This window comes from Xiphophorus hellerii, chromosome 13, assembly GCF_003331165.1.
Source record: "Xiphophorus hellerii strain 12219 chromosome 13, Xiphophorus_hellerii-4.1, whole genome shotgun sequence".
Taxonomy (NCBI): domain Eukaryota; kingdom Metazoa; phylum Chordata; class Actinopteri; order Cyprinodontiformes; family Poeciliidae; genus Xiphophorus; species Xiphophorus hellerii.
Genome location: NC_045684.1, coordinates 3947890 through 3973181, shown reverse-complemented (window position 1 = coordinate 3973181; position 25292 = coordinate 3947890). Strand labels below are relative to the sequence as shown.

At 37.8% G+C, this 25292-nt stretch overlaps 1 protein-coding gene across 1 annotated transcript in view; it reads right to left on the bottom strand.

Moving 5' to 3' along the window:
- Positions 1–25176, bottom strand: part of dbpa (D site albumin promoter binding protein a) — a 36546-nt gene extending 11370 nt beyond the window's left edge. Inside the window, exons 1-3 of the mRNA XM_032580918.1 lie at positions 24035–25176; positions 17994–18262; positions 15445–15646 (exon numbers count right to left, since the gene is read on the bottom strand). Coding sequence (XP_032436809.1) covers positions 15445–15646; positions 17994–18262; positions 24035–24230 — 667 coding nt within the window. The 5' untranslated portion in view covers positions 24231–25176. The remainder of the gene's footprint in view (positions 1–15444; positions 15647–17993; positions 18263–24034) is intronic.
- Between the last annotated feature and the right edge of the window lie 116 nt (positions 25177–25292).

Below are 25292 nucleotides of genomic sequence, written 5' to 3'. Positions count from 1 at the left end.
TCTTCCTCTTGACTAATCTCTTGTTAGATCCACTAAAAATCTCACGTGATCCACCTACATGTAAAACTGAATGCAACAAACTCACAGCTGCAAAAAAGGCATTTTGGCAGGAAGGTGATGCAGAAATATGTTTAAGAGAAAACACACAATCAAAGCTGAAAAAAAAATTACAGACTAATTCTATGTTGTCCTAAAAAAATCAGGTTGTCATTTTCTGAATCAGCTCTCTTATGAAATAAAAGGGAGCAAAGCTACAACAAAAAGAATAGTAATCATGCTAATTATACAAGGATAAAGATAACAATTAACATGCAGAAATTACTGTAATTTAGCTAATTTTGTGTATTTTTTTCACTGACTTTTCACCCTCCGCAAATTCTTATTGCTTAAAATTGTATTTACAATTACTGCACTGTACTCAATTTGTTCTTCAAAAGAGTCCCCCCTACAATTTATAGCAATTACAAGTCACATAATGGGAGCAGTAAGTGAAAATGTTATGTTTTTTTTATTGGTTAACATTAAAGAAAACAAGGCTAGCTTTTATTGTTTTCAGAAAAACATATTTTAATTTAGCTGTTCTAATACTATCAGCTAGGAAGAGTTTGGACCTTGAACCTTTTCCTCTCCGACTTATTTCTTCCACATTTCTACGGGAGTACCTCTGCATTGTGGCCGATTCCAGATTCATGAGCAGCAAACACCAATTTCATCCAGTTTGATATGAATGTCAACTACGATCCACTCTGATTTAACACAACATGGCTCAACGCAGTGTAATGCAATGAAATAAGATGATGAAGAGGAGTGAGGCTCAAAATTGAAACAATGCGCAGTATGAGAAATCTCTCAGGAAAGAAATGTGTTAATGGATTTTGGTGAGTCAGCCATCATTATCCATACCCACTTATCCGTGCAGGATTGCAGGAGAGCTTGTGCCCACCTCCAGTAATCATTGGGCGAGAAGTGGGGTACACCCTGTACAGGTTGGGAGTACATTCAAAAACCACCCAAATGCACACCCACTTCCCCGATGAAGCCCATTCTGCAAAAATAATTATTAACGATGTGAAGACGTACGGAAATGCAGAAATAATTTCATGCCAATTGCTTTAGATAAAAGAGAAACTGGAAAGCTAACTTTTTTTCACATTTATCTCAATCTCAATTTGTGACAAATATTTATTTATTGTGTTTTTGAAATTAGAATACATTTTCAGAAATATAAACCTGAGTTTTAAAATAATTGTTTTTCACTTTTTAGTATATAATAATACAGATTGAATAAGCCTTAGCAGACTGCAACTTTAAATGTTATATTGAATTGAATTATTTTTCCCCTCTGTGGTGCCCCCTTTACTGTTCTGCCCTGGGCAGAAAGCCATATCACTCATCTGAAGTAGAATTATAGCCATGCGCTCATATATCACCATCAATCAGTTAATTTTTGCATCTTTAAATGATAAATCTAAAAGACAGTTTGGAACATGAAAAAATTCACTCCTCCGTTCTGTGCTGCTGACTATCACTGATCCATCCAAAGAATTAAAACCAGGAAGTAACTATGTCACTAGATCTCCAATACAATATATAGAATTATAGTTAGTATAGTTAGAAAATCCAACCATCAGTCAAGCAACATCTGGGCCAATGGACAAATTAAGCCATATCTGCAGCAATGGGAAGAAGGGAGAGAGCCAAGCGAGGTCCTGTTGAAAATCTATGGCAATGCAATCATTACCTGCAGTAGAAGCTGTGTTAATATCTTTTAGTATCACCATAAGTGTTCCCCAAATGCTGAAGCTAACAACTAATCTGAGTTGAGGTTCTTCTTTTTCTACCATCCTAAAACATTCACAAAATGCTAATTCTGATGTTGTCTGTAAAACATTTAAACCACCATCCTGACTGAGTATGATGGTGAATTTTCTAGGTTAATTTCTCTATTCTGAGTGGAAACAAAACAGGTCCAATTCAACATTATTTCAGATGGAAGACTGCTATCCTCGCTACTATGTAAATAATGGCAGACTTGAATGTAATGTAACAAAGACAATGGTTAAAAGAGTCACACTAGCATTTAAATAAACATTTTGGAAAGATATGAGTGGTTTTGAGATGGTAAAGGTCCACTTTGGAACTCTGCCAGCTCAGACAAGCCATTAGCTTCAACCTTAGGAAAATACTAATCTGAATTTTTGTTTATTGAAGATGCGAGACGAGCTACAAATTCCAAATAAGTTATTAAATATTTATAAAAGATACTTATAAAAATGTACCTAACTATCCTGTTAAGCTCAGACTGTTCCACAGCCGTTACACCCGGAGGTATAAACAGAACCACTCTGAACTCAACAAAAAGTTGTACTTTAGTTTTGGTGAGTAAATCCGACGGGAGGTGCCTTTGTTTGCTGGTTGTGCCAAAACATATACAACATCAAACATACATTCTGTTATTAACACACATGATCAGGGAAAAGACATCCTTTATTTTTCATCTCTAAATATGATTGCTGGAACAGTTTCATATCAGATTGTTTGTTTAATCCAGTTCATTTTAAACCTGTCAGATAATGAAATTGATTTAACTAATGCTTTACAATAAAAGATTACAATTTTATTGTAATTATTTTGTTGATTTGCCATATTCTGCAGGTCATTTTGGACCAAATATTTCTGTTGTGATATTTAAAAGCAACATATTGGCAGTCGTTCAATCAAGCCAAGATGATTGAAACAGAAATGATGGAAACAATCAATTGGATATTTCACACTACATCTATGACAAAGGAATTACCAAAGTTTCTGTTTCAGACACATTTTTAAATCTGAAAGAATGGAGCAACTAGAAAAGATTTCAGTGCTTTTCTTTAGTGGCAGCAACAAAGTCCAGTGGTAGCAGGAATCTTTGCTATTCTAATTGTGGCTTGTGCAGCAGCTATGACAAAAGTCCTTCAGACACAGCTTTGGGCTTAGCAGTACTTTTAGAAACATTTACAACATTATGAGCAATAATAGTCGCAGCAGACGTTGTCAGCAGTTAAATCAGATGAGGACTTTGAACAGCATTTCATTTCCTCTTTGTTTGTTTCTGTCATGGAAGATACGAAGACAAGCTGTGAACTCTGCCGGCACCTGCTTTTTTTTTTCCATTTACAAGCTGGGAAGAAAACGCGATGTGATATAAGGACTGTGTTACATGAATAGGGCTTCCCTCCCTGGAACGTAAACATTGAGGCAGGTCCCCTCTCCACCGCCTCTTTATGCTTTCAATTTAAATTCTTCTGTCTTTGGCAAATACGACAGTGTTAGGGTCATACTAAGAAAAAAAATATGAGAATTAACTAATAATATTAAATGATGGAGTCAAGTAATACTACAACTTTATTTGTGTAATATTTTATATTATTCTTCTTAGTATGGCCCTAATTCTTCGTCTTAGGCAACACCACAAGATTCAGAGAGATGTCTTTAGTACAGACTTATTAGAGATCAGACTCTTCCAGGTCAATACTGGTTTCCAGTTTTCTTTGAGGTCTGACTTGCCTCAGATTTTCCAGACACACATAAAACTGTTTGAAGTTCGATAGCGGTAGTAGTTTGGGTTCAGCAGGAAATGATCTAATTCCATGATTTTATCCTCGTTTATGCATCAAAGCACATGTCCCAGATCATTATCTGATTATTATTGCACTCACAAATATACAAAGTGCACAGTGTGGGTTGATTTGTTTATAGGCAAATAGTTGGAGTTCATTGCTGTGAGACTCAATCAAATTTTTCTATTTGACCTGCACATCACAGGGTGAGCATCAGAGTCTATTTCAATTAAAATATCAAATACTGAATTACTAACATATAATGTATGTGTCCACTAGAAGACATCCAAATAACATAATTTAAGAATTTTTTTGAATGATTATGTAGCTCTGACTTATCCAGGTTTCAATTAATGTCTATTGCTCAAAAAATGGGAAAAAAATGTGACCTGTGTCTCCTAACTTCACAGTGGGATTCTGAAAAAAAACAGACGGTGCGTAAAAACCGAGACAAGCCTGGACTCGCACACTTGAACAAACACACGCAGGCACGTGAATGTTCACGAGTGTACAAAAACACCAGAACACCGACGCACACCAGAAACAGCTGAGTCCAGGTGACACACCCCGGGAGTGTTGCACCCAGTGTCAACACACCGACTGCGTGTTATGTCACAGCATTATAGAGATCGTAGTGACCTCCCCCTCCTGTCACCGTCGTCTTTCCAAATCACCGCTGAAGCTCTGCCAGTGGTCAGATCAGATTATGACACACTGACTGGCCTCTGAATGGATCAGATGACGGCGTGCAGATGCCACATGGCAGGTTTACCGTAACCATGAAATGCTGCTATTTACTGAAGCCAGCATTCGTTTTTTTTTCCCTCTCTGTTCACGTTTGAGATAAAAAGAGGATTTCAGCTTTGTTGTTAAGCAAATAGACACTGACAGGTCCTGACAAACATAATAGAGAGCACAAAAACATTTAGGACGGTCTGTTGAAAGGCTTAGATCTTCTTAAATCTCAGCTATTTACTTGTCACATAAATTTAAAACATTTTGTAGACTCAAGTAGGGTAGAAAAGGCTTGGCTTCCGCTTATTCCTTTTTTGGTAAATTATCAGTTTGTTGTTGTAAATTTACCAAAATAAGTCAAATTATATTAAAAGTGTGAAATAAAAGAATGCAGAAACAAAAAATAGGGTGCTTGAACACAATGACAATTGTTATAAGGGTGAAAATAATAATGTATTATTACATCCATTGAGATCAGAGATGCACTAAGAAATTGTTTGGTTCCTGGATTCTGCTGATATTTAGCTTTTTTTACTCCGACCAGTGAACTGACCAGAGGATCCCACTGGATCACCATGAACATAGAATTATTTCGGGTAGATAATGTTACTTTGTACAAGCTTCTGAAAAAAACAACAACAGCTGAATGCTCAAAGTTAACTATTTTCAGCCTCAGTGGAGTGTTTAAAAAGGCTTAAGAAAAATGTTTTTAGGGGATGCTGAAAAATATTTTAAAGGAAACTAATTTCTAGAGTTAAAATATGTCAGATGTCAATGCTATGGGACCACCACTACAAGTAGGTTCTTTCTTGACTTGCAAAATAGCATCTGCCTGCAAATATGGTCCAAGACTTCCTAAAAATATATTGTGAAAATATAATCATTCTGATATTGGTGTGTGTATAATACTGTTAGACTGTTTGGAGTGCAAAAATTGTTGCCCAATATATTCCGAGTGTATGAACTTGCATTTTTCATCCGGATGTGATGTGCAGCCAGTTGGACAGAGTCCCACAGCAGCAGATGCTCACTCTGGACACACATGACATTCCTCAAACCCAGTCTCAGCTGTATGATCACCAACACAGCTGCAGATTTCATCATACCGGCTCTCTCTACCACCTCAGATTCTGATTCTGGTAGAAGAGAAAATGAACATAAAAGACAATATTATTATGGAGTCTATTGAAAATAATCTCACTTAGCTGAATATGACTGCTTAAAATACACAACTGCACAGCAAGTAGTTTAAAATATTATGTTTATGGTCTATTTGTTACTCAGGATAAGTTGCTATGTCTTAAAAAAATCACACTTGACACTCCAAACAGTTCATCATACCAATTACATTAAACAGATGATGTGCTTTAAAAAAGACAGAAACTATTGGACCTTTAATCAATTAGATCACCACAAATAAACAACTGGCTTTAGTGTAAGTAACTCTAAAGCCTGCTAAACCAAGACTTAAAAGTGTTTTGTAATGGTGCCACTAGTGTTATTCTTTACTGCTCTTTAATAACAAAATTGTTTACCATATTCATATACACCCAACCTTAATGGCACCCAGGTTAAGGATGGGTTAAGGATTTAATTACGAGTACATTAATCAGTGAGGGAAAACTACATGCAAGACAATAACTGCTGCCAAACCTGTTAACACCCTCATCTATTCCTACGAAATAATTATTTTTAACCTAATAATAATTGATGTTTTTACATTTATCAAAATGTCTAGAAACTTTCATTAGTAGTCCATGAAAATGGCAACAAGAAATTGGCTACAGGATTAAACCAGCCTGTATATAGAGTAAAAGCAAATTCCTTTTTAAAGTTTAAAAAGGAATTTGGAAGGAATTTAAAAGAATTGTTACTCTGACAAAGAAGGCAGAATATGAACCCATGTTTATCTGGGTTCATATTCTGGGCTCACCACACAGTGAGCAGGATGATACAGAAGGTAAAAAAAAACCCAAAAAACATCTCTAAGTCTCAAAAGTTCCCAAGTCTTCATAACAGCATTTAACACAATCTACACGCAGACATGCCAGGAAAAAAAACAACAAAAAAAACATTTATTTCTATGCAAATGTTTTTAGTTTGCTAGACTAACAGGAAATCTGAGCCAGGGTCAAATGAGGTCGAGGCTGAGCTTCTCAGCAACACAAAAACACTACAGGTGTATCTGACATCTACTGAAGGCTCAAGGATGATTTTATGGTGGAGGATCTGTGATGCTGTGGGTCTGTTTTTCCTTTAGACGCCAAAGAAATGGCGTCTAAATGTAAGCTTTTAAAACCTAACTCTGCAGGATAATGATCACAAACATAATAAACAGAAACGCTAGAAACAAAATAAACTTTTTTTTTATGGTCATTCAGAGACCTAAAGGTGATAAAAATCCTTTGGTGAGCTGAGAAAATCACGATTTTTACTAAAGGGGATTAAAAAAGGCATGAATAGCAGTAGTGCCATGTGCCACGAGTGAGGGATTGTTTCCATCAATTTGTTTTGATCATGTAGAAATGTGTCATTGAAAATGTTTTAAAAAATACCAAATTTAAACAAAACCTCTTCAAAAAACATTTTTATATCTGCATACATTTTACACAACAAAAAAATGTGCACTTATTTTGTTAGTATTCACATTTGAAGGTAAAGACCTGCTTTGGAAATATTTCATCAACATAAATTCCAAGAATCTTTGCATCTTTAGTTTAAAATTGTGGATTTTTTGATGTAACAAGTAAAATTCATTTGAAAATCTGAATGATGTCACAGAATGCTTTTAGTAGGAGTTTATTTAGGCGTGTAATCTGTGCCACGAGGAAGCACATTGTGAAAAGTGAAATATGTTACGAATTAGTGCCTGAACTTGTCTCCTGTTTCCTCTAGTGTTTGTTTAATCTGTAATCTCTACTGCTTCCTCCCTCTCTAAATCTCCCTCTGCTTTGCTCTCCATTTCCTCCTCCTCCCCACCCCTCCCTTCCACTCCGTCTCCTGCTCTCACTCGCATGCTGCCTCTCCAGCTTGGATGATCTCTGCAGCGGCACGTGATGTGGCGGCTGCACATGGCCTGGGCGTGTGAGAGACAGGGAGAGTGAGAGAGATTTCTGAACATGCAGAGCGAACTCTCTAAACCCCTCCTCTCTCTTTCTCTCTCTCTCTCTCTCTAGCTGTCCTCTGTTATAGAGTGCAGAGTCAGTGTCTCGTTTAACCCTACACTTCCCTGGATTAATCACAGCCTTGAATGTTAAATCACTGGTTGCCTAAGCTTGGCATTATCCTTTTAAAGAGACAAGCGCCCGGTTTAGTCGCTGTGCAACCAGCTCAGGATTTCATCCTTTCATGAGAGGAATTTAGAACTGCCATGTTTGCAGAAATTGCGATTGACTGCTTTTACAGTTTCATCTCAGTTGTGGGTTTGAGCTGAAGCGGCTCCATTAAAACCGGGCCTATCTGTTATTGTTGTGTTGCTCCAAAGGTCAAGGATGGTCTAATCGGTGCTTAGGTCGGCTGTCTTTTGAAAGTGATAAGAATCACCTCTTTTGGAACGTTTCCAACACAGGCTTGAGAAAACAAATAAAATGCAACGGATAAAATATATTTACATTTATTAAAAAATGCATAGTTAAGCCTGTCGCAATAAAACAGTTTACTGCATGATAAATTAAAACAAGCTCAATAATGTCAATTTGCATGATTGATCGTTTTTCTCGTGTCTCTCTCGCTCTTTACCAAAGACCGGATGTCAGCGAGGCTTCAGTTTTGTTTTCTGGGAGGGATATTTTACTATTCTTCCAGTTCTAGTGTTAAACATTTGTTAGAAATTAAAGTTTATTGAGCTGCAGCGCCTCCAGACATACATGCATTATCATAATATATTACTTGAAAATGGTCTGAAAATAACAATATTATCATTTATCGCAATAACTTCTGGGATAATTTATCATTCAGCAAAATGTGTTATTGTGACACGCCTAAGCATAAATTGATCTCTTAAATTAATTATTTATAAAATAGCACTTTTGTAGTAAACATTTTGGAAATATGAAAAAGCAAGATTCCTCTGCATGTAACTATTATTCTCTAATTAGTCCTATTTCCTGATTTTCACACAAAGATATGGTTTCATCAACTAAAATAAAGACTATGACTGGAAAATTACTTTAGGAATAAAACATGTGTACATTTGAACCGGTTTTTGAACCGATTGCATTCTTGTACAAAATGTGTCACATCCTGGAATCTTTGTCTAACCAAACCCAAAGACATCATCGGATTATTACAGATCCTGTGAACCAAACATATTAAATTCTACTATTCACAACATGTCCCCTTAATGTTCAACAAACAACAAAGTAATGATGTATATCAACTAAAACAACTTAAACTGTTTCTGCAATCAAGAAAAACATCAGATTCTTGAAAAGAAAACAGCAAACCCAAATAGAGAAAGTGTTTAGAATCCTGCAAGGCTATTGTCTATAGATTTTCAGAAACTTTCCCTCCAGGAAGTGTTAATATTAATTATCATCACGTGAACAAGGATCAGCACTGGTGTACTTGGGATGCCTGCCAGGAAGAAGCCACAACTATTCAAAAATAATGTTGCAGCATGTTTGCAGTCAGGAAGTGATTTAGCTCAAATATGACGAGAAAACCAAATGCCTTCCTGTTAAATAGCTGCAAACCAAAATTTAATTACGTAGTTTGATCATTAAAATTTTACCTTTAACTGGTTCAAGGCTGCACTAAGCAACAGCAGAGTTCAGTCTAAAGCTGTGATGCAGAAAGCATGTAAACATTGTATTTGATTTTTCAGTACAATATAATGTGTTGGCTTTATTTGCATAATTGTCTTTGACATATAAAAACAAGTTTAAACAAACCTAAACTATTTTCACACTTTGCATATCTGAATACAAACAACTTCACGGCTAAATCACTCAATGATAAGAAAAATATTCTGCTTTACTTTTAAATATTGAAAATGAGATGATGCAAAAATATTTTGTAGTATTTATATTATTGAGTCTGTTTAAAACAACAACAAAATCAGACATGCATAGCAGCTGAACAGGAAGACCTAGTTTATATCATCTCAAACTTGACTGGCCTGTTTGTGATTCTAGCACCATACGAGGCATTTCAGCATAAATTTTCTATCTGTTCATCCACCTCTGTCTTTATTGTCAGTCTCCACACGTCTGTTTCTCCATCGGATTCCCATGGAGTTTGGAGGACAAATCAGCCTCGAGCAAAAGAACAACTTATCAGTCTTTTTTCTTATTGTACTTCACCTGAAAGACAGTCAGAAGTGACGAGCTGACAGCAAGACAAGATTTCAGGTTTTACGGTTATTCCTAAAAATGTCATGTACTCTGATCCTTGGGATCTGTGGCATAACATTTGCTCATTGTTAAAGAGCGCCTTGGTAAGAGCTAAGGAAAATCTGAGCGGCACATGTTTTCACATTTCACGAGTAATGAGTTCATGCAGTGGCTCTAGGGAATATTAAGATAGCAATCTGTTTGCAATTTACATTTTTTTCTCTCTTTTTTTGGACTGAATGAGATAACCTGGATGCACTGAAGTAATGAATTTCAATAAACTTTTGGGATCTATATTTTTCTTGAACTAAAAAAGCAATGAATAGAAACTTGCTACAGGTCAATTTCAAGATCAGAATAAGGATTCTTATTGTCTCAGAAAATGTTGTTTTACTCTATAATGCAGACATGTTTAAGTATCTGCCAATAAATAGAGCTTGCCATTCATTATAAGTACATTTTAAATGCAAAAAGAGCCAGAAAATCATCTTTACTTATTTCAAATCCAAAAACAGATATGGGTGTCAATTGAAAATTGTATACTTTTAAAAGGTTTTATACATTCTGATACATTATCACAGATTTTTAAAAAATAATAATAATAATCTTGCCCGAAACATGGATAAAAACTAATGTAGATGTTAGTTTTTTTGCATGCTCAAATTAGGTGTTTACATACAGTGTAATCCTTAATTCCACTGTAAAAGCAGTTCAGTTCACTTTCCTTTTGGAGCTTTAGACAGAACTATCTAATTGTTAATTTGAGGAAAGCTTAAACAATTTGTGGTTATTTATCATTTAATCCATTTTGTACAACACCAGCACCACAGAAACAAACGTGTTTGAAAGTTATCACAGATTTTTAAGCGTTAAAAACTTCTACCTGACTGCAAAAGGTGCAGAGGCTTGCAGATGGTAACAAAAAGCATGTGATGGAGTTGAAACTTAAGGAACATTAAACCAGATACTAGTGTATATATATATATTTGAAGGTGTAGGTAAATTTTGACCCTGTGTGCTTTAGAGAAAACCTTTTGCATCCCTCGTTTGTTTTGAAAATCTTGCTGTTTTTCTTTACCATCTGAAAAACTGGTTCAAATTAATCATTAAAGCCTGAAACCCATCAGACAATAATAAAAAAAATTCTTTGCTTTGCATAAACCAAAAATTAGCAGCAGATTAATTCATATTCATTTCTTAGAAGTGACATCCCATGTATTTTACCAGCCTCTCTCTGTGCTATTGAATGAAGCACCAGGGAAAAATGTATGAAAATGCCCAGCATAGCAGGAGACGTTCAACGCCTCACACTGTTTCTCAACAGCCAAAGGTTTTGACATAAAGATAATACTTTTACCCAAAGTCCAACCAAATTTTATTCCTTTACTGACCACTTTAGTTCTACTGCTGTAAGAAACTTTGATTATTTCATTTAGCATTTAGCTAATTTAGGATCTGCTTAGATTTTTATGTGTAGTTTATAAGTTTATTAAAATAATTACTAGATTTCTGGATAAAATCATGTCTAGTGATTGTTTTTAGCGCTTTCTTTTTTGACTAAATGAACTACTTTGATGTATTTTAGCCTAGGAAAATTTATTTATTGTATCTGAAAGGACAGTTGATACCTTTAGAAAAATCTCCATTTAAAGGGACAGACACCTTCATCATTCTCAAACTCATCTACACCAATGAAACAGGACTCAGACTTTTTGCCTGAAGCTCCACTGACTCTCTTGGATTGTTTTATGTCTATATGTTAGTCAAAACTTTCACTATCAATTAACCCCAACATGATGTGACTATTTGTTGTTCGGTTTACTTTCTTTCAACAAAGAGACCCAGGGTGATTATTCATGTTTTGCAGCAGATGAAAACTATCACCAGGATGCTTTGCAAAACCACAGCTGCATCCATGTTTTTATGCTTCGCCTCCCTCTGAGCTGTTCTCCGTTTCTGCTGAGCACAAATTAAAATCAAAGTAAAACATGTGCATGTGGATGAGATTATTATTTCCAGCCTATTTTCCATCAGTCTCTCTGGTTAACTCTCTCTCCCGGTTTTCTCTCGCTCTCTCTGCAGCTCTGTAGTAACACTTCAGCTCTACAACGACCGGAGGGATTTCTGGCTGGATGCATCAAGCTCAACCCAGTCACGTGTTTATAATTCAGAATAAAGAGCACACACGTACACACACGCCCACACACCAGGATGAATGTGTGTTTCCATTAAAGCTAAAATAGCAGCATGCAAATGCCAAAACAAAGACAAACAAAGGTGCTCTCGAATGCACAAAGTTCTGCACACAAAACTGAACCCATTTCTAAAATGTATGCATTTACACAAACACACACTGACGCACTGTGTTCAAAGACACACAATCACTGGAGGCACATTTGAATTGCAGCAGTGGTATTCTCTGTGTAGCAGCCTCGCTAGCCTGACTGAACCTCTGCTGCTTTCCCTCTTGCTTCTCTGTCTGTATCTCATTTCATCAAAAGAATATTTTTTCACAGATCTCTGCAGCTTATTTCTATTGTTTATGACTTGGAATAAAAATCCGAGCACAAAGTCCCTGGAAGAATTCTCAGAAACAGACCCTCCAGGGCTCCGTATCTGTTTTTTTCCCCTTTTTGCTTTGCACCAAGACTTTCATTCTACAAATTCAAAGCAGTTTATTCTCTAACAAATTTGAATATAGCACAAAGAAAACTGTAACAAACACCCCTTTAAGTGACGAGGTCAGGCAGGTATTTTCTCCACAACATAGCAACAGGACAAGCAGAAGATGGAAAGAGCAGATTCGAAACTTGCACGATTTACTGCATTTTTGAAGATCCTGTATTTCGCATTGAAGCTGGGCATTTTGGGAAATCCATGCAAACAGAGGAAGACTGACAGGTTCAAAGATCCTGAGTGACCTACCTAAAACCACAGCAGGAACTGTTTGTTTTGTTGGACACCTTTGGATTTTGTTTTGTTTGACACCTTCAACCTCTAAGGTGATGTAAGGACACAACATTTCACTCCAACTTTTGTTTTGTCCAATAATCACTGAAATGTAGGAAAACTGTTCTGAATTTGCCTCAGTTATCTGAATCTCCCTTAATTATAAAATAATTATATCCATACTTATGAATACCTAATGACTAACTCATTTCTATTACCTCTTTTTGCTTTCAGTGTTTGTTTGGTTCCCCAGTGAACAGCTTTTATTAACTGTTTTATTTCTCAGTCTCTGAATCTGTGTCTTTAAGAGCCATCAATCTCAAATTCTTATATTAATACTTCATATTAGAGAGGATCTGGTTAGTAGAAGAAATTTGTAAACCAAAAAAGTAAATCTTTCGTAAAATTACAAATCTTATACTAGCTTTTTTGCGACAGACTGGCGACCTGTCCAGGGTGTTCCCCGCCTCTCACCCGAATCGTTAGCTGGAGATAGGCACCAGCACCCCTCCTGACCCCACTAGGGAGAAGGGTGTACAGAAAATGGATGGATATTAGCTTTTTAATTTCCTTCCAATATATTGGGAAATGATTATTACTGATGGTTCAATGTAAAGATAGACCATTGCACAAACTGAAGAAATTCTGGAATTGTTGGTGTGTAAATTTAAATAATTAGTTCTTGGCTTCTTTGGTTTAGGCAACAAAGCTAATGTTATGTTTATATATTCAAACAGTTTAACATCATCTCAGAAATAGACTTCAAGTTGAATAATATCAATAATAGTAGTCCAGGCAGGACTTGGCAGGAGTAAAACCACGTCCAGTGAATCCTCCGGTATTTGTGGAGTTTAGTGACCACAGCTGTCTGCAAAATACCAAATATATCTTAATGTGTGAGAATACGCACAGTGGAAACTTTCTTAAAACTACTAGAGAAGCTAACATCTACACACTTCATTATTTTTGTGCTTGGGTGCACAGTGTATCAGTGCCTAGGAAAATGATTGGTGCTACGGGATTGGCTGCTTTGTAAACACCAGCCAATGGCGTGTCAAGTAGCATTACACCTACATCTCAAGCTGCATTTTCTTTCTGGACTTTTCCAACCTGATTAATACATTTCTGTTCAATACCATTAAAATCTCCTTGCTGATGATTCAGTTTAGCACTGAGGAAACAGCTTTGGTTTGGGTTCGTACCAGAAGTTGATAAACGTTTCAGCTTCTGATTAACAAGGAACATTAACAGCAACAGTGACTTCTGGCCTTGTCTGTTGACAGGAAAAACACAACCAACAAACCATCTGAAAACAGCTTCATAAAACAATCATGCTATATTCAACCATTTATGAGAACTGGTTTGTGCTTGTTTGAACAATTAATGGCAAGTATGCTGGTCTAGGTCCTTTCCAAATCCAACTTGATCCATGAAGATCATTTCAAGCCTCCTAACTTAATGTTTCGTGGAACACATCAGAGTCTCAACCCTACAGATTTGGAACCCATTTTTAACAAGCTTACCACAAATCGCAAAGTTTTGTTCTCAATTACTGGTTGAGGCAGAGATATGAGAAGCTAACTAAGTGCAGTTATTTCTCATTTTAATTAGAGCCTCATGTTATCAGACAAAACAGCAAATAAATATACAATAAAATACAATAAAACTCAAACATTTTAAATTAAGAAAAGAAATGGAAATTTAGGATTAAAAGGAAATTCTGTGTAAGCAATGGAAAGATGGACATATGGAAATATAAAAAAATGTAGAGAAATGGGAAATGAATTAAGTCTGAAAAGATGAACATTTCTCCATACTATGCTCTGTTCTTTGAACTCAACCTGAGTTTGAAATGAAATTCCACACCTTTTCATAATTTTCCAGGCAGTGTAAGATCCCTAGAATGTGTCAAAGCAATTTTCATACAGCTCTCTAAGAGATTTGGTTTCCCTCAGTTTCTGTTCAACTGTTTTTTAAACATTTGTCTCCTTATTCCGTCTTCCTTCTTCTAAATGTCTATACATCCGGGGAAATTTAAGAAAGAGCTGTGGCTATCTGTCATTTACAAATCATCACAGGAAAAGGGATAACGATCATCTTTAGGTCTCCCGGGAATGAACAAAAGCCAGGATCATCGGCTTTGTGAAGAAGAACTTTGTGGATTGAATTAGTAAAATTGGAAACTGTTGTGAACTCCTCTTAGCCAAAAGAAATGAATAGAAAAGAGAGAGGAAGAGCTGGTTTCTGGTATCTCTGGCTCACATCAAACTCTGCACAGATGAACCAATAAATCAGAGTATTATAAAAGATGAAAACAGTCTTTTGAAGGGAGGGTCAGAGACCACAGCCATTTATCATACAGAGCCATAATTAGAGTAAATCCTTCTCTGGTTACTGTTCAAGCCATCAGACTGCTGAATTTACATTAGTTAATGTGATGTTTGTACAAATTAGTCCTCATTAGTGTCCCAGATAACATCACATGCTCCATTGAACAAATAGACGGGAATGAAAATGTACAATCATGGTTCCAACAGTCAAAATGGCTTAAAACTGGACACAAATCAGGTCAAATTGCAGAGAGCAGCAATAAGCTCTGAAAGTCACCCCCTAAATCATATGCTTATATATATTGGATTAAATTGTCCTTAATTTTTCTTCAAACAACTGGAAAACCCAATTATTCAACAATTATCTATGAAGCATTCAAATGTCCAGGCCTAAACAACCAAAAAGTGGTTCAAATATTCACAGATTATTGATCCACTGACCAAATTCCCATCAAATCACCAAACGCTTCTGGAGTTAGGAAATTCACCATCACTCACCATTTAGTAACTCTGGACCTCCCATCATGCCTTGCTGCTGTTGAGGTGGCGGCAGCGGGGCCTGTGGCTGAACGGTCTCCAATCCGAGGAGCGAGGAGGAGGAAGATGAAGAGGACATTGAGGAGGAGGAGGAGGAGGAGCAAGGTGGAGGAGATGTGGGAGGACACTGGGAGCTTTGGTTCGGCACTGCAGACTGGGAGCTCTGGGAAGATTTGAAAAAGGAAGAGTTCAGAAACAACGTTTTTTCTTAAAAACACAACTGATAGTTATAAATTGCACTTTAGATCACTGGAAACTAGAAGAAACTCCCAACGGTGAGAACATTGGAGGGACCTGACTTACAATATCCAATTGTTGATTTATTCTGGATCCAGTAACACTGAAATGTACCTACCTAACAGAAAGGCTCTAATAAAGTTTGTATGTCAAGTTATCAGCCAATAGCTCGGTGGGAATCATTTTGTTTTCGACTGTCAAACTGTCAAAAGCACTGCGTTATCTTAAGTATTTATGATAAATGCAAGAAAATCAATGAGACCAAACAGTGAAGCAAAAATAAATACATTTTTGAGATAAAAGCAACCAACGTTCAAAGAAACATAATAAAAGAACCATAAGAAGCCTGGAAAACTTTAAATGATATAGGTAGAAACCAGGAATGATTTAAGACTTCCACTCTGGATAAGAATAGCTACACCTGCATCTGATCATGTTAAGACACGTTGTGACTTAGGGAAACACTTTGCAGATTTGACAGATAAGTGAGAAGATCTGACTCTGCAGAGGATGTCGGCAGTAAACAGCTGCTCTGCCTCCGTGTGATGAGGAAAGCTGTAGCTGCGTGAGGGGAACATTAGCCTTTGTAACGTCATTATTCATTCTGCTCGGGATTTGAACCTGCAGTGCGATAGATTTGACAGAAGTGTCACTGTCACGCTGCAGGAATCCGCACCGTTTCCAACCCAACACATCAAACCAAACGTTGAGCAGCGAACATTAAAACTGGTTTGTTGGAATAAAGAGAGAGAAGAGTGGTAGCTGCTCCGCTGGATGCAGATGAAGCAGCAGAACACTTCAAACAGTGAAAATCAGAGTAAAAGCTTCACAGAAATCTTTAGATCAGTTTCATGTTTGATCTGTCCCACACAGATCTGGTCATCCAGTGAGAATTTATGGATTGACTAAAAATAAATATTTTGCTTTTAACGTTTTATTCTAACAGCAAATAGTTTAAATTTTATTTGATAAACTTCAAACAATTATTCAGTAAAGTATCCAAACTATCATCACGATTACTGAATTGTTTAAAAAAAATAATTGAAAAATTATACGTAATTTTTCAAGATCATCCATGTTGTCTGCCCTCTCACCATTATTTTGCAGAAATCAGTTTCTACTGTGACTTTAAATATGTTTTTTTTTCTTTGTCTAAAAGGCAAATTATGTAGGTCATGACTGATTTGTAAAAGCAAGAAAAGGGTAATACATTCAAGTGGGTAAATAATTTTATAGGCACTTATGATTTTCTGTAGAATGCTAAACTAACATCACCATGGAGGGTTAATTTAGTGTCTTCTGGACCATTTTTGTTATGATTTAGCCACATGTTTTGGATCATAATCCTGCTGAAAGAGTCAATGAAATCCCATTTTCAGTTTTCTGGCAGAGGATGGCAGATTTTCATTTAAAATGTCCTGGTAATTCAAAGAGTTCATAATACTCTTGACTCTAGCAAGTTTACTAGGGCCGGTTGTAAAGAAGCAGGTCCACAGCATCACAGTTTACCTACCATTTTGTTACCAAAAAGCTCCACATCAATCTAATCTGACTATCATGCATGGTTCCAGTAGTAGCAGAAAACTTTACACATTTCCACTTGTGAAGAAATTGCTTTTTCCAGACCTGACTCCCACACAACCAATTGGCATGAAGAGTGTGGTTGTTATGTAGATCTGGTGACTCTTTTCTGCAATTGTTTTAGTGAGGTTTAGAGCTCAACACACATACAGTAGATCTTACTTGAATGGCATGTTCTCTTGTCTTTCCTATTATGAGGAAACAAACTAAGAGAAACAAGCCTCTTTGCTGTTACTCTATGTATACCACAAAGAAGCAGAAAAGTCATGGATTACATATAGAATGTTCTACTCTGTTCATGTTGAAAAAGTAAGATAGGAATTACATAAACTGCTTCAGTAACTCTTTTTATAAAAGAAATTCATAGACACAAAAAATTATATTTTCCCTTTGAATATAAACACTCAAACTAAAGGTCTGCTTTAGCTAAGTTTTTCGGTGAAAGAATAATGTTTTGCCTAAATAAACGTTTCTTTTAAGTTTCCTTTGCTTTTATGCATGTTAATGTCAAAAAGCAACACCGTACTGCTCAATCACTACATTGAGCAGTACGGTGCGGTATGTGTTGGTTATACTGGCTGCTTTTACAGTAGGAACAGACAAAACAGCCTACCAAACCACCGTACTACTCAGTGGAAATGAGTCAGTAGTTCGGACACACCTTCAGTGGTTTCCATGTGTCATAATCCTACCTGAGAGGGTATTTGGGCGCTGGTTGAGCTGGGCCCGTTACTATGCATGCCCATCCCATTCTCAGTCAGGAACTCCTCCAGATCCATGTACTGCAGCTGGAAGAGGCCTCCGTCGCATGGAAGGGTCCTTTCCCACAGCAGTGGCCCCAGGAAGGCCGACTGGGAGTTGGGTCGCAGCGGACCGGATCCTGGGGTCCCTCCCGTCCCGCCGGGGCCTCCGTTGTTGATGCCCAGCGAGTCTTCATCAGAGTCCTGCGGTTTGTCTTTGTCTGGAGGAAGAGAAGGAAGGATATTTCAGAAAACAGCCCAATGAAACTGATTGTGTTTGACAAGTAAAGGTCAGACAAATTATCCAATCTCTGAGTTGCACTGCTGGAATTTATTTGGTCAAATAAAATCTCAAAATCAGCTCTATTCTGACAAGGTGAGATAAGTTGGAACTATTATGTTGGAAAAATGGAAACGGAGCAATTAGACACTGAATACATTTCACAGGGACTTTAATTACAAAGGCAGTGGCCTGATTATTTCCTCCACTGAGATCTAATTAGTTTGTTCCTCTTAAACTGCCCTCTAACCACGATGTGCAATGATTTATTGATGTTTCTATTAAACACTAAACAAAGGCCTGTCAAAGCAGTGCAGTAAAATGTCATTTCATTTCACAGCTACATCTTCCCCTCAACAGAACAGTTGCAGAGTTGCAATAAGAATGCTTTGAAATCCCAGATAAAAGATGAAAATGGCAGCATTTTTCAAAGGAGAAAACAAAACACTCAACAGGTTTGATCTTTAGTGGGCAGAACACAGCGATGACACATTACCTCACACAGCCAAGCCTTTCAGTTGCTGATTAAATCTACTCTACACTCAACAAAAAAAATCATCATACCAAGATTTTGCTCTTCTAGCTGATATTATTCAGTGCATTTTCTGGTTTTATGTCAGATTCAAATAAGAAATTTAGTCAGAATTGTTCAAACAGGTTGGTAGCAGTGTTGCCTTGCAGCTAGAATGTTCCTAGCATCTTTCTGCATGTAGTTCACATGTTCTTCATGTGCATGCATTTGTTTTCTCCAGGCACTCCGGCTTCCTTCCACAATCCAAAAACATAAATGTTATGTTTATTGTGCCTTAGATACGGGTGTGTGTGTGTGTGTGTCCATGAGGGCATGGATGCGTGTCTCTGTGTTTTTATCATTCTTGTGCACTGTCCATGGTCCTGAAACATTACGTATTATATGGAATATATGAATTTAAATGACAAATACTGTCAAGTCAAGATGCTAAAATATTCCTGTGAAAGAAATCTGAAATTCTGCTGCTAAGTGTTTAAACCAAACTGAAACGTGATTCAACACACACTTTTAATCAACTAGGTTATTGTGTTGTTTCTTCAGTTCAATAGTTCAGGATAAATGTAAAAATATATGTGGAAAAGATTATGAGGTTATGAAATTTTTTATTATGGTCTCATTTTTTGTGGAGACTTTCCACAGCTAATGTGCTACACTAGGACAAGAAAATATAACACTTCTACAAGCAGCTGAGAAATTTGTTTCCACTCGTTTTTTTCCTCTCCTTTTTTACTCGTTTTTTTCCTCTCTCCCCAGAACCACTTAGCTGTAATCATTAAAAGGCATCTAAAAATAAAGTTAACCAGCCTCAAACTTTGACCCCACTGAGAGGCAGCAAGACAGATGCGGGCTTGCTGCATCAATAAACCATCACCATAAAAAAGGAAATCCTTCACATTACACATGAAAGGCAAGGAAAATGAGTCAGTAAATGAATACATGGAGCAATGATGTCATACAATGTCACCACTGTATGCAAATAAATGCCACACTGAATTAGAAAGGTGATGAAATACTGAAAGAGCTTATTTAGAAAGGATGAAGGGGGTAGAAAATGGAGCAGGATAGAATGACGGTGGAAGAGTCTCTCAGCAGCCAAGAACTGAAGAGCTTTAACATGTGAGTGAATACAGCTGGAAAACAGCTGCGGAGGGACGGAGAGGAGAGGACAGAGGCCACTGTGTTCGTTCTAATCTCTCCACGGCAGCATCTTTACCACCTGCCTGGCAGCTTTCTCAGAATTTTTCTGAATTATTCCACAGAGTGAAGAGAAACACCAGGAGGGGAAATTAAACATGTCACCAATGGCAGGATAACAAACTATCACAACAAAAGGAAGAATAGATTGTTTTAGCGTTTGTTTAAGCGATCACTTTCGAGATTGGTCTGTTGTTTGTTTTGATTCCATATCTCTACCAACTGACTGAGAAATTCCTCCTTTCTTGATACTTTGCTTCTAAGGAATGCGACTTTATTGCAAACTCAAAGTGTACTTAAAGTGTTATTTAATATCCACTTAATGGCTTTTTCCAGTATTTCTATTCTAGTTTCCAGTGCAAATATCTTCATTCACTTGAATTAAGACAGTTCTGAAATTCCTTATAATTGATGAAAAAGTACTAGTTCCAATGGCAGATTATTTTCCTTATAAAATGGGGAAAATGTCCTGATATAAGCAAATAATTTGTCACTTAAACTAGTACTAGTAAACCTGAGATATGGTACTGCATAAAAATATGAGTAGATTGGCAGTTTCCGAAATGCTCAATGTTAAGTTGTACACTATCTGGGATAAGTGTCTGCTAAGCAGGTATACCTAATAAAGTGGCCAGTGAGAGTAGTTTCAGGGGGCGCATTAAAAGGTCATCAGAGAGCCTTGAGGAATGATCAAAACAATCAAATTAACTCTGACAGCTGGAACTGAGGTCATACAGAAATGGCAGGCTGGTTTAATACTTTTGCACAGTGCTGTAATTGAAGGCAAAAGAGCCTGTATGTCAACACGATCAAAGATGTGTTTAACTATTTATATGAAGAAGGTATTTATAGAAGCATATGTTTTCAGAGGAACCATGCAGGGTGTTTTTTCTCTAACTCCAGGTCTCCGGTGCAGAATGATAATCTAAAAGTTACTCAGAGGCACCTGCTGAGCCTGCTGCACTTCTTCACTCTATTAAGTTGAGCAGAAATATTTTCTTTACTATTAATAAATTAGAGGCAGCAATTAAAGTGCACAATTAGCGTGGTGTCTTTGAAATATTTAAAGTCCCCAGAAACGATTCACACCTCGTTTTGTGGAACTCTGTGCAGTTAAATAATGAGAACATGAAGAGGAAAGCAATAATTTTTTTGTTGTCTTGAATAGCTTCAGAGTGTGTTTACTTTATTATTTTTCCATTAGGCTTCATCACTTTATAAAGTATCTTGTTGTTTGCAGAAGAAGCTGGAACACTTTGTAATTTGAAATATTCAAGACACAGCAGTGTAGCTGTGCTACGACAAAAGGAGGTCAGGGACATTTTAATAATTTAATGGTTGTAAAAACAAAATTAGGCAATCAGTGCTTGCTTTTATACAGTACCCCTGTAACAAGCAACAGTATAAACCTAATAAAGTAAGAAAATAACCCAAACCCAACTGTACAGAAAGTCATCTCGATAAGGTAAATGTAGTACTTCAGCTACATTACCATCTACTACCATCTACTTCAGCTACAGAGGGCAAGCAGATGGTACGACTACGTGTAAAGTGGCACCTTTAATTTAAGCGATAGTGACACTTTCAACTAATGTAGACAAGTCATTAAAGTGCACCAGGGCTTATACTGAATGTAATACAGCAAAAAGAATGGGCAAGAGACTGGAAAGATGGATGATTTGAATAAATCTAAGGAAGACATTCAAGAAAAAAAAGAGTGAGAAAGCAAGAAAGACAGAAGAGATGAATGACTTTGGAGAAGGAGCCACAGTGAGGAGACTGAAAAGAGGAAAACAAACCCTGAGAACATGTAAATGAGCAGAGGGAGTCTTGGGGAGTGAAAAACAGAGGGATCAGGCAAGAAGAGAGCAAGACAGAGGAAAAAACTCAAAGACGTGTGAGAGAGAAGGAGAGAAACGTGTGAGATGGAGTGGGTGTTTGCGAAGGCGTCAAACAAAGCTAGCCAGGGGGCAGAGGGGTAAAAACACAGCAGAAGAGTCCACTATGAACAGAGGAAGGGGAAGGGCAACAACATCCAGAGGCAACCTGGAAAAAGAAAAGCCTTCCTTGGATTGCCCCTGAATGCATCACCTATCAGCAGAGAATGCAGCACGCGCTGACAGCGAGGGTAGTGGGAGCCTTTCAGATGCTTTCTGGCTCCTCGGAGAGCCTGTCAGCTGTGCTCACCATCATCATCCTCCTCCTCATGCACAGAGGGGGGAAAAAATCAAGAGGAAAGAGCGGCAGCTGCACCAACAAACCACCAGGGGTCGCCAAATTGCGCTGGCCAACTTTTCTTTTGTTTTCCTACATCTGCGTGTGTTCACTTTTCACTACTCTTGGTAAGGGGTTGATTTGCAGGACGCCACTAGTCCAAAGACGACCGGTTTTGTGACACAATTTTTGCTGTTTTAAAAGAAAAGAGTTGAGATTTTTGCAAAAGAAGAGTAATCAGCTGGTGGATCAAAGTAAACCAGAGCTTAAAAAATGCTACCGTATCAGGTGTGTGTGTGCATGGGCATGTTTTAGCAGCAATGACATCTCTACAGTCGGAGAGAAAGAAGAGGCAGCCTGGTTAATATTTTGTCGTGGCAGCTGGTGCATGGGAAACAATTCAATTCCTCTCACTAACCCCTTTCTAAACAGTCAGGAGAATCAGACTCAACAGAAACAACCACTCTTTTTTTTCCCTTCATTCTCATCCAGATCAGTGCATTTCACCGCCAAATGCAAAACAAAAGTCTCTAAAAAATCCAGCAGGCCTGCAGACAGAGGGCTGAAGGGAAACCAGTGTGCATGTGAGTGTGTTGAGTAAGCAGCTCCTCTGTATTTTACAATCACACATACCCACACAGTCACATGCACACACACATGCATACACCCATGAATAATCCCCCAGAATATTCCTTTGAGAGACTCTGTAATGATTAATGCTTGTTTGCATTTTAGATCAGGACTCAACCAGGTAATTATTTTCCAAATCTGCAAAGGAGAATGGCAAAAGTCCATCCAAAACTTCCAAAACAAAATCCAAAACTTATTATATTTGCCTCGATTTAAAAAGTAGAAAATTAGAGGAGAGTGTATTTTGAATTAGGCAAATAAAACATGAGAAAATGCAAAAACATTTCGTACTGCTCTTCACAAATCTCCAGGCTTTCCACAGGAGAGTAAAATGTACACTATAAAACTGAATTTGCTGAAGTATTTACCGGCAGTTAAATTATTTCCATTTTTATATAACATGTTAGCTTGCAAGTACAATTTTCAATAGCGATTTAACTTCAAAGACTGGTGTTCAAAGAAAAATTTAAGAAAAGATTTAACACCATAAACATTGAAATTTTGGCAAAATGAAACAGGAAGTGCTTGTTTTGAAGAGCGGAAACCCGTTATTGTAGAGGTGTGAGCTTAACAGTGAGAGTGTTGGAGGTTGGAGTCTATTTTGTTCTGAAACAACCCAAAGTCATTAATAACAAATCTCAGATTATTATGAAGCAGTAATAGCCAAATTGGGGAATGTCCTTGACTAATAAATCAAACGCACCCTTAATATGCACAAACGTTGCAGTGTTTGGCTTCAGTTCTACTTGATGAAAGGAACAAAAACATTCAAATTTAAAAACTGCTATTTACTCCTTTTACTGGCATGTATTAAGAAACAATGTGGAGAATGGTTATATGCTGTGCAGGTTAAATATTCAGAATTCATAAGTATTAATTTAAACAGTCACATGTAAATAAAATAAATGCAAATTGTTACAACTGTTTTGTTAGATTTTATCGCTTTGGATCCATTTAATGCATCAAATAAACACCTCATATCGCATCCAAGCATCACTGACAGGTGTTGGAGAACTTTTTGTTCCTGTTTCCTGCTCATTTCTGTGCGCTATCCCAGCACTGGCTCCCTGGTTGAGGTGTTTCCCTTTAGTACTTCCCATGCTTTTAGGAAGCCCTCCTCTGCACTCACGTGCACCCACTCACCCTTCATCTCGCAGCAGTCCTTGGTGACCCTCTGGTCGGCCTTGATTGGCAGCTGGAGTAGAGACTTCAGGTTGGTCATGGAGGTCAGGTGTCCGCCTTGGGGGCCACTTCCAGCCGGGTTGCTGGCCCCAAACTGCGGACTGGTGGCCCCTGCAGGGAGATCCGGCGGCAGGAGCTGCGTGAGAGGCCTTGACATAACTTCTAGGGAAAAGAAGGAGGAGGAGGAGGTGGAGGGGGTAGGTGGAGGGAGGTGGAGCGGAGCAACCTGCAGAGTTGGAGCTCAAGATCAAAATAATCCACTCAGAGATTGTAGTTTAACGCGCGTGCCGTAAAAAAGGCGAGCAGACAGGTGAGGCGTGCGTGAGATCTCCTCTTGAAATCCCGCTTTTCCCTCGGCCCATGTAAAATGTGCAAAAACAAATAAAAATTTAAAAACTGAGGGTGGTGGGTCGGGGGGGGGTCTATCTCCAAAATGGCAGCATGCTGAGCAGGTTTAATTCATCCCTCTGGAGTTGCTGTCACCGCGTTCCTCTCGAACGCAACAAACACCGCCGCACTTCTGAACGATTGACCCAAGTCCTCTTCGAGCTTGTGGAAACAAAACCGGTCCAGCTCGGCTGTCAGCTTGACAGAATCCCTAAAAATGTCCCTCCAGATGGAAGCAACAAACAGTGACAGTAATAATAAAAACAGAAAAGGAGGCGTCTGACTGTAGTCCCGTGCACTGAGAGAAGAAAGATGATTAGAATCAGCAGAATATGAAGAATCGGCGGTGGGAAATCTCCCGGGCGGAATAATCCATCAAATCTGAGGTGAAATGATCGAAATGATCCGATGATAGAAATAAAGAGAAATAAAGAGATTCCCCCCGAAAGAAAAAATAATAAAATCCAGTAGTGGAGAGAGCCAGCTAGATGATTGCTCTTATTTTCCTCTCTCTCTCTCGCGCTCCCTCCCTCTCTCACCTTCACGCGCACATACACACTCGCGCATTTTTTTCCTCGGTTTTCGCTTTTCTCCCTCCGCCTGTCAGCTGGAACCAACACGGGCCGCTCGCGTCACGTCACTGCTCACGGGGGAAAGGCGCTCGGAGGCGTGGATCGTTTGCATACGTTGGCCACGCCCACAACCCCAAAACAACACCCTCCGACGTACTTAAAATCGACCCTTGTGCATTCACGTACACGGATAAAGTGGTAAATAGGAGTTTTTTCCTTTTTTTTTTCTTGTTATTGTTGTATTTATTTTTTATTTACAT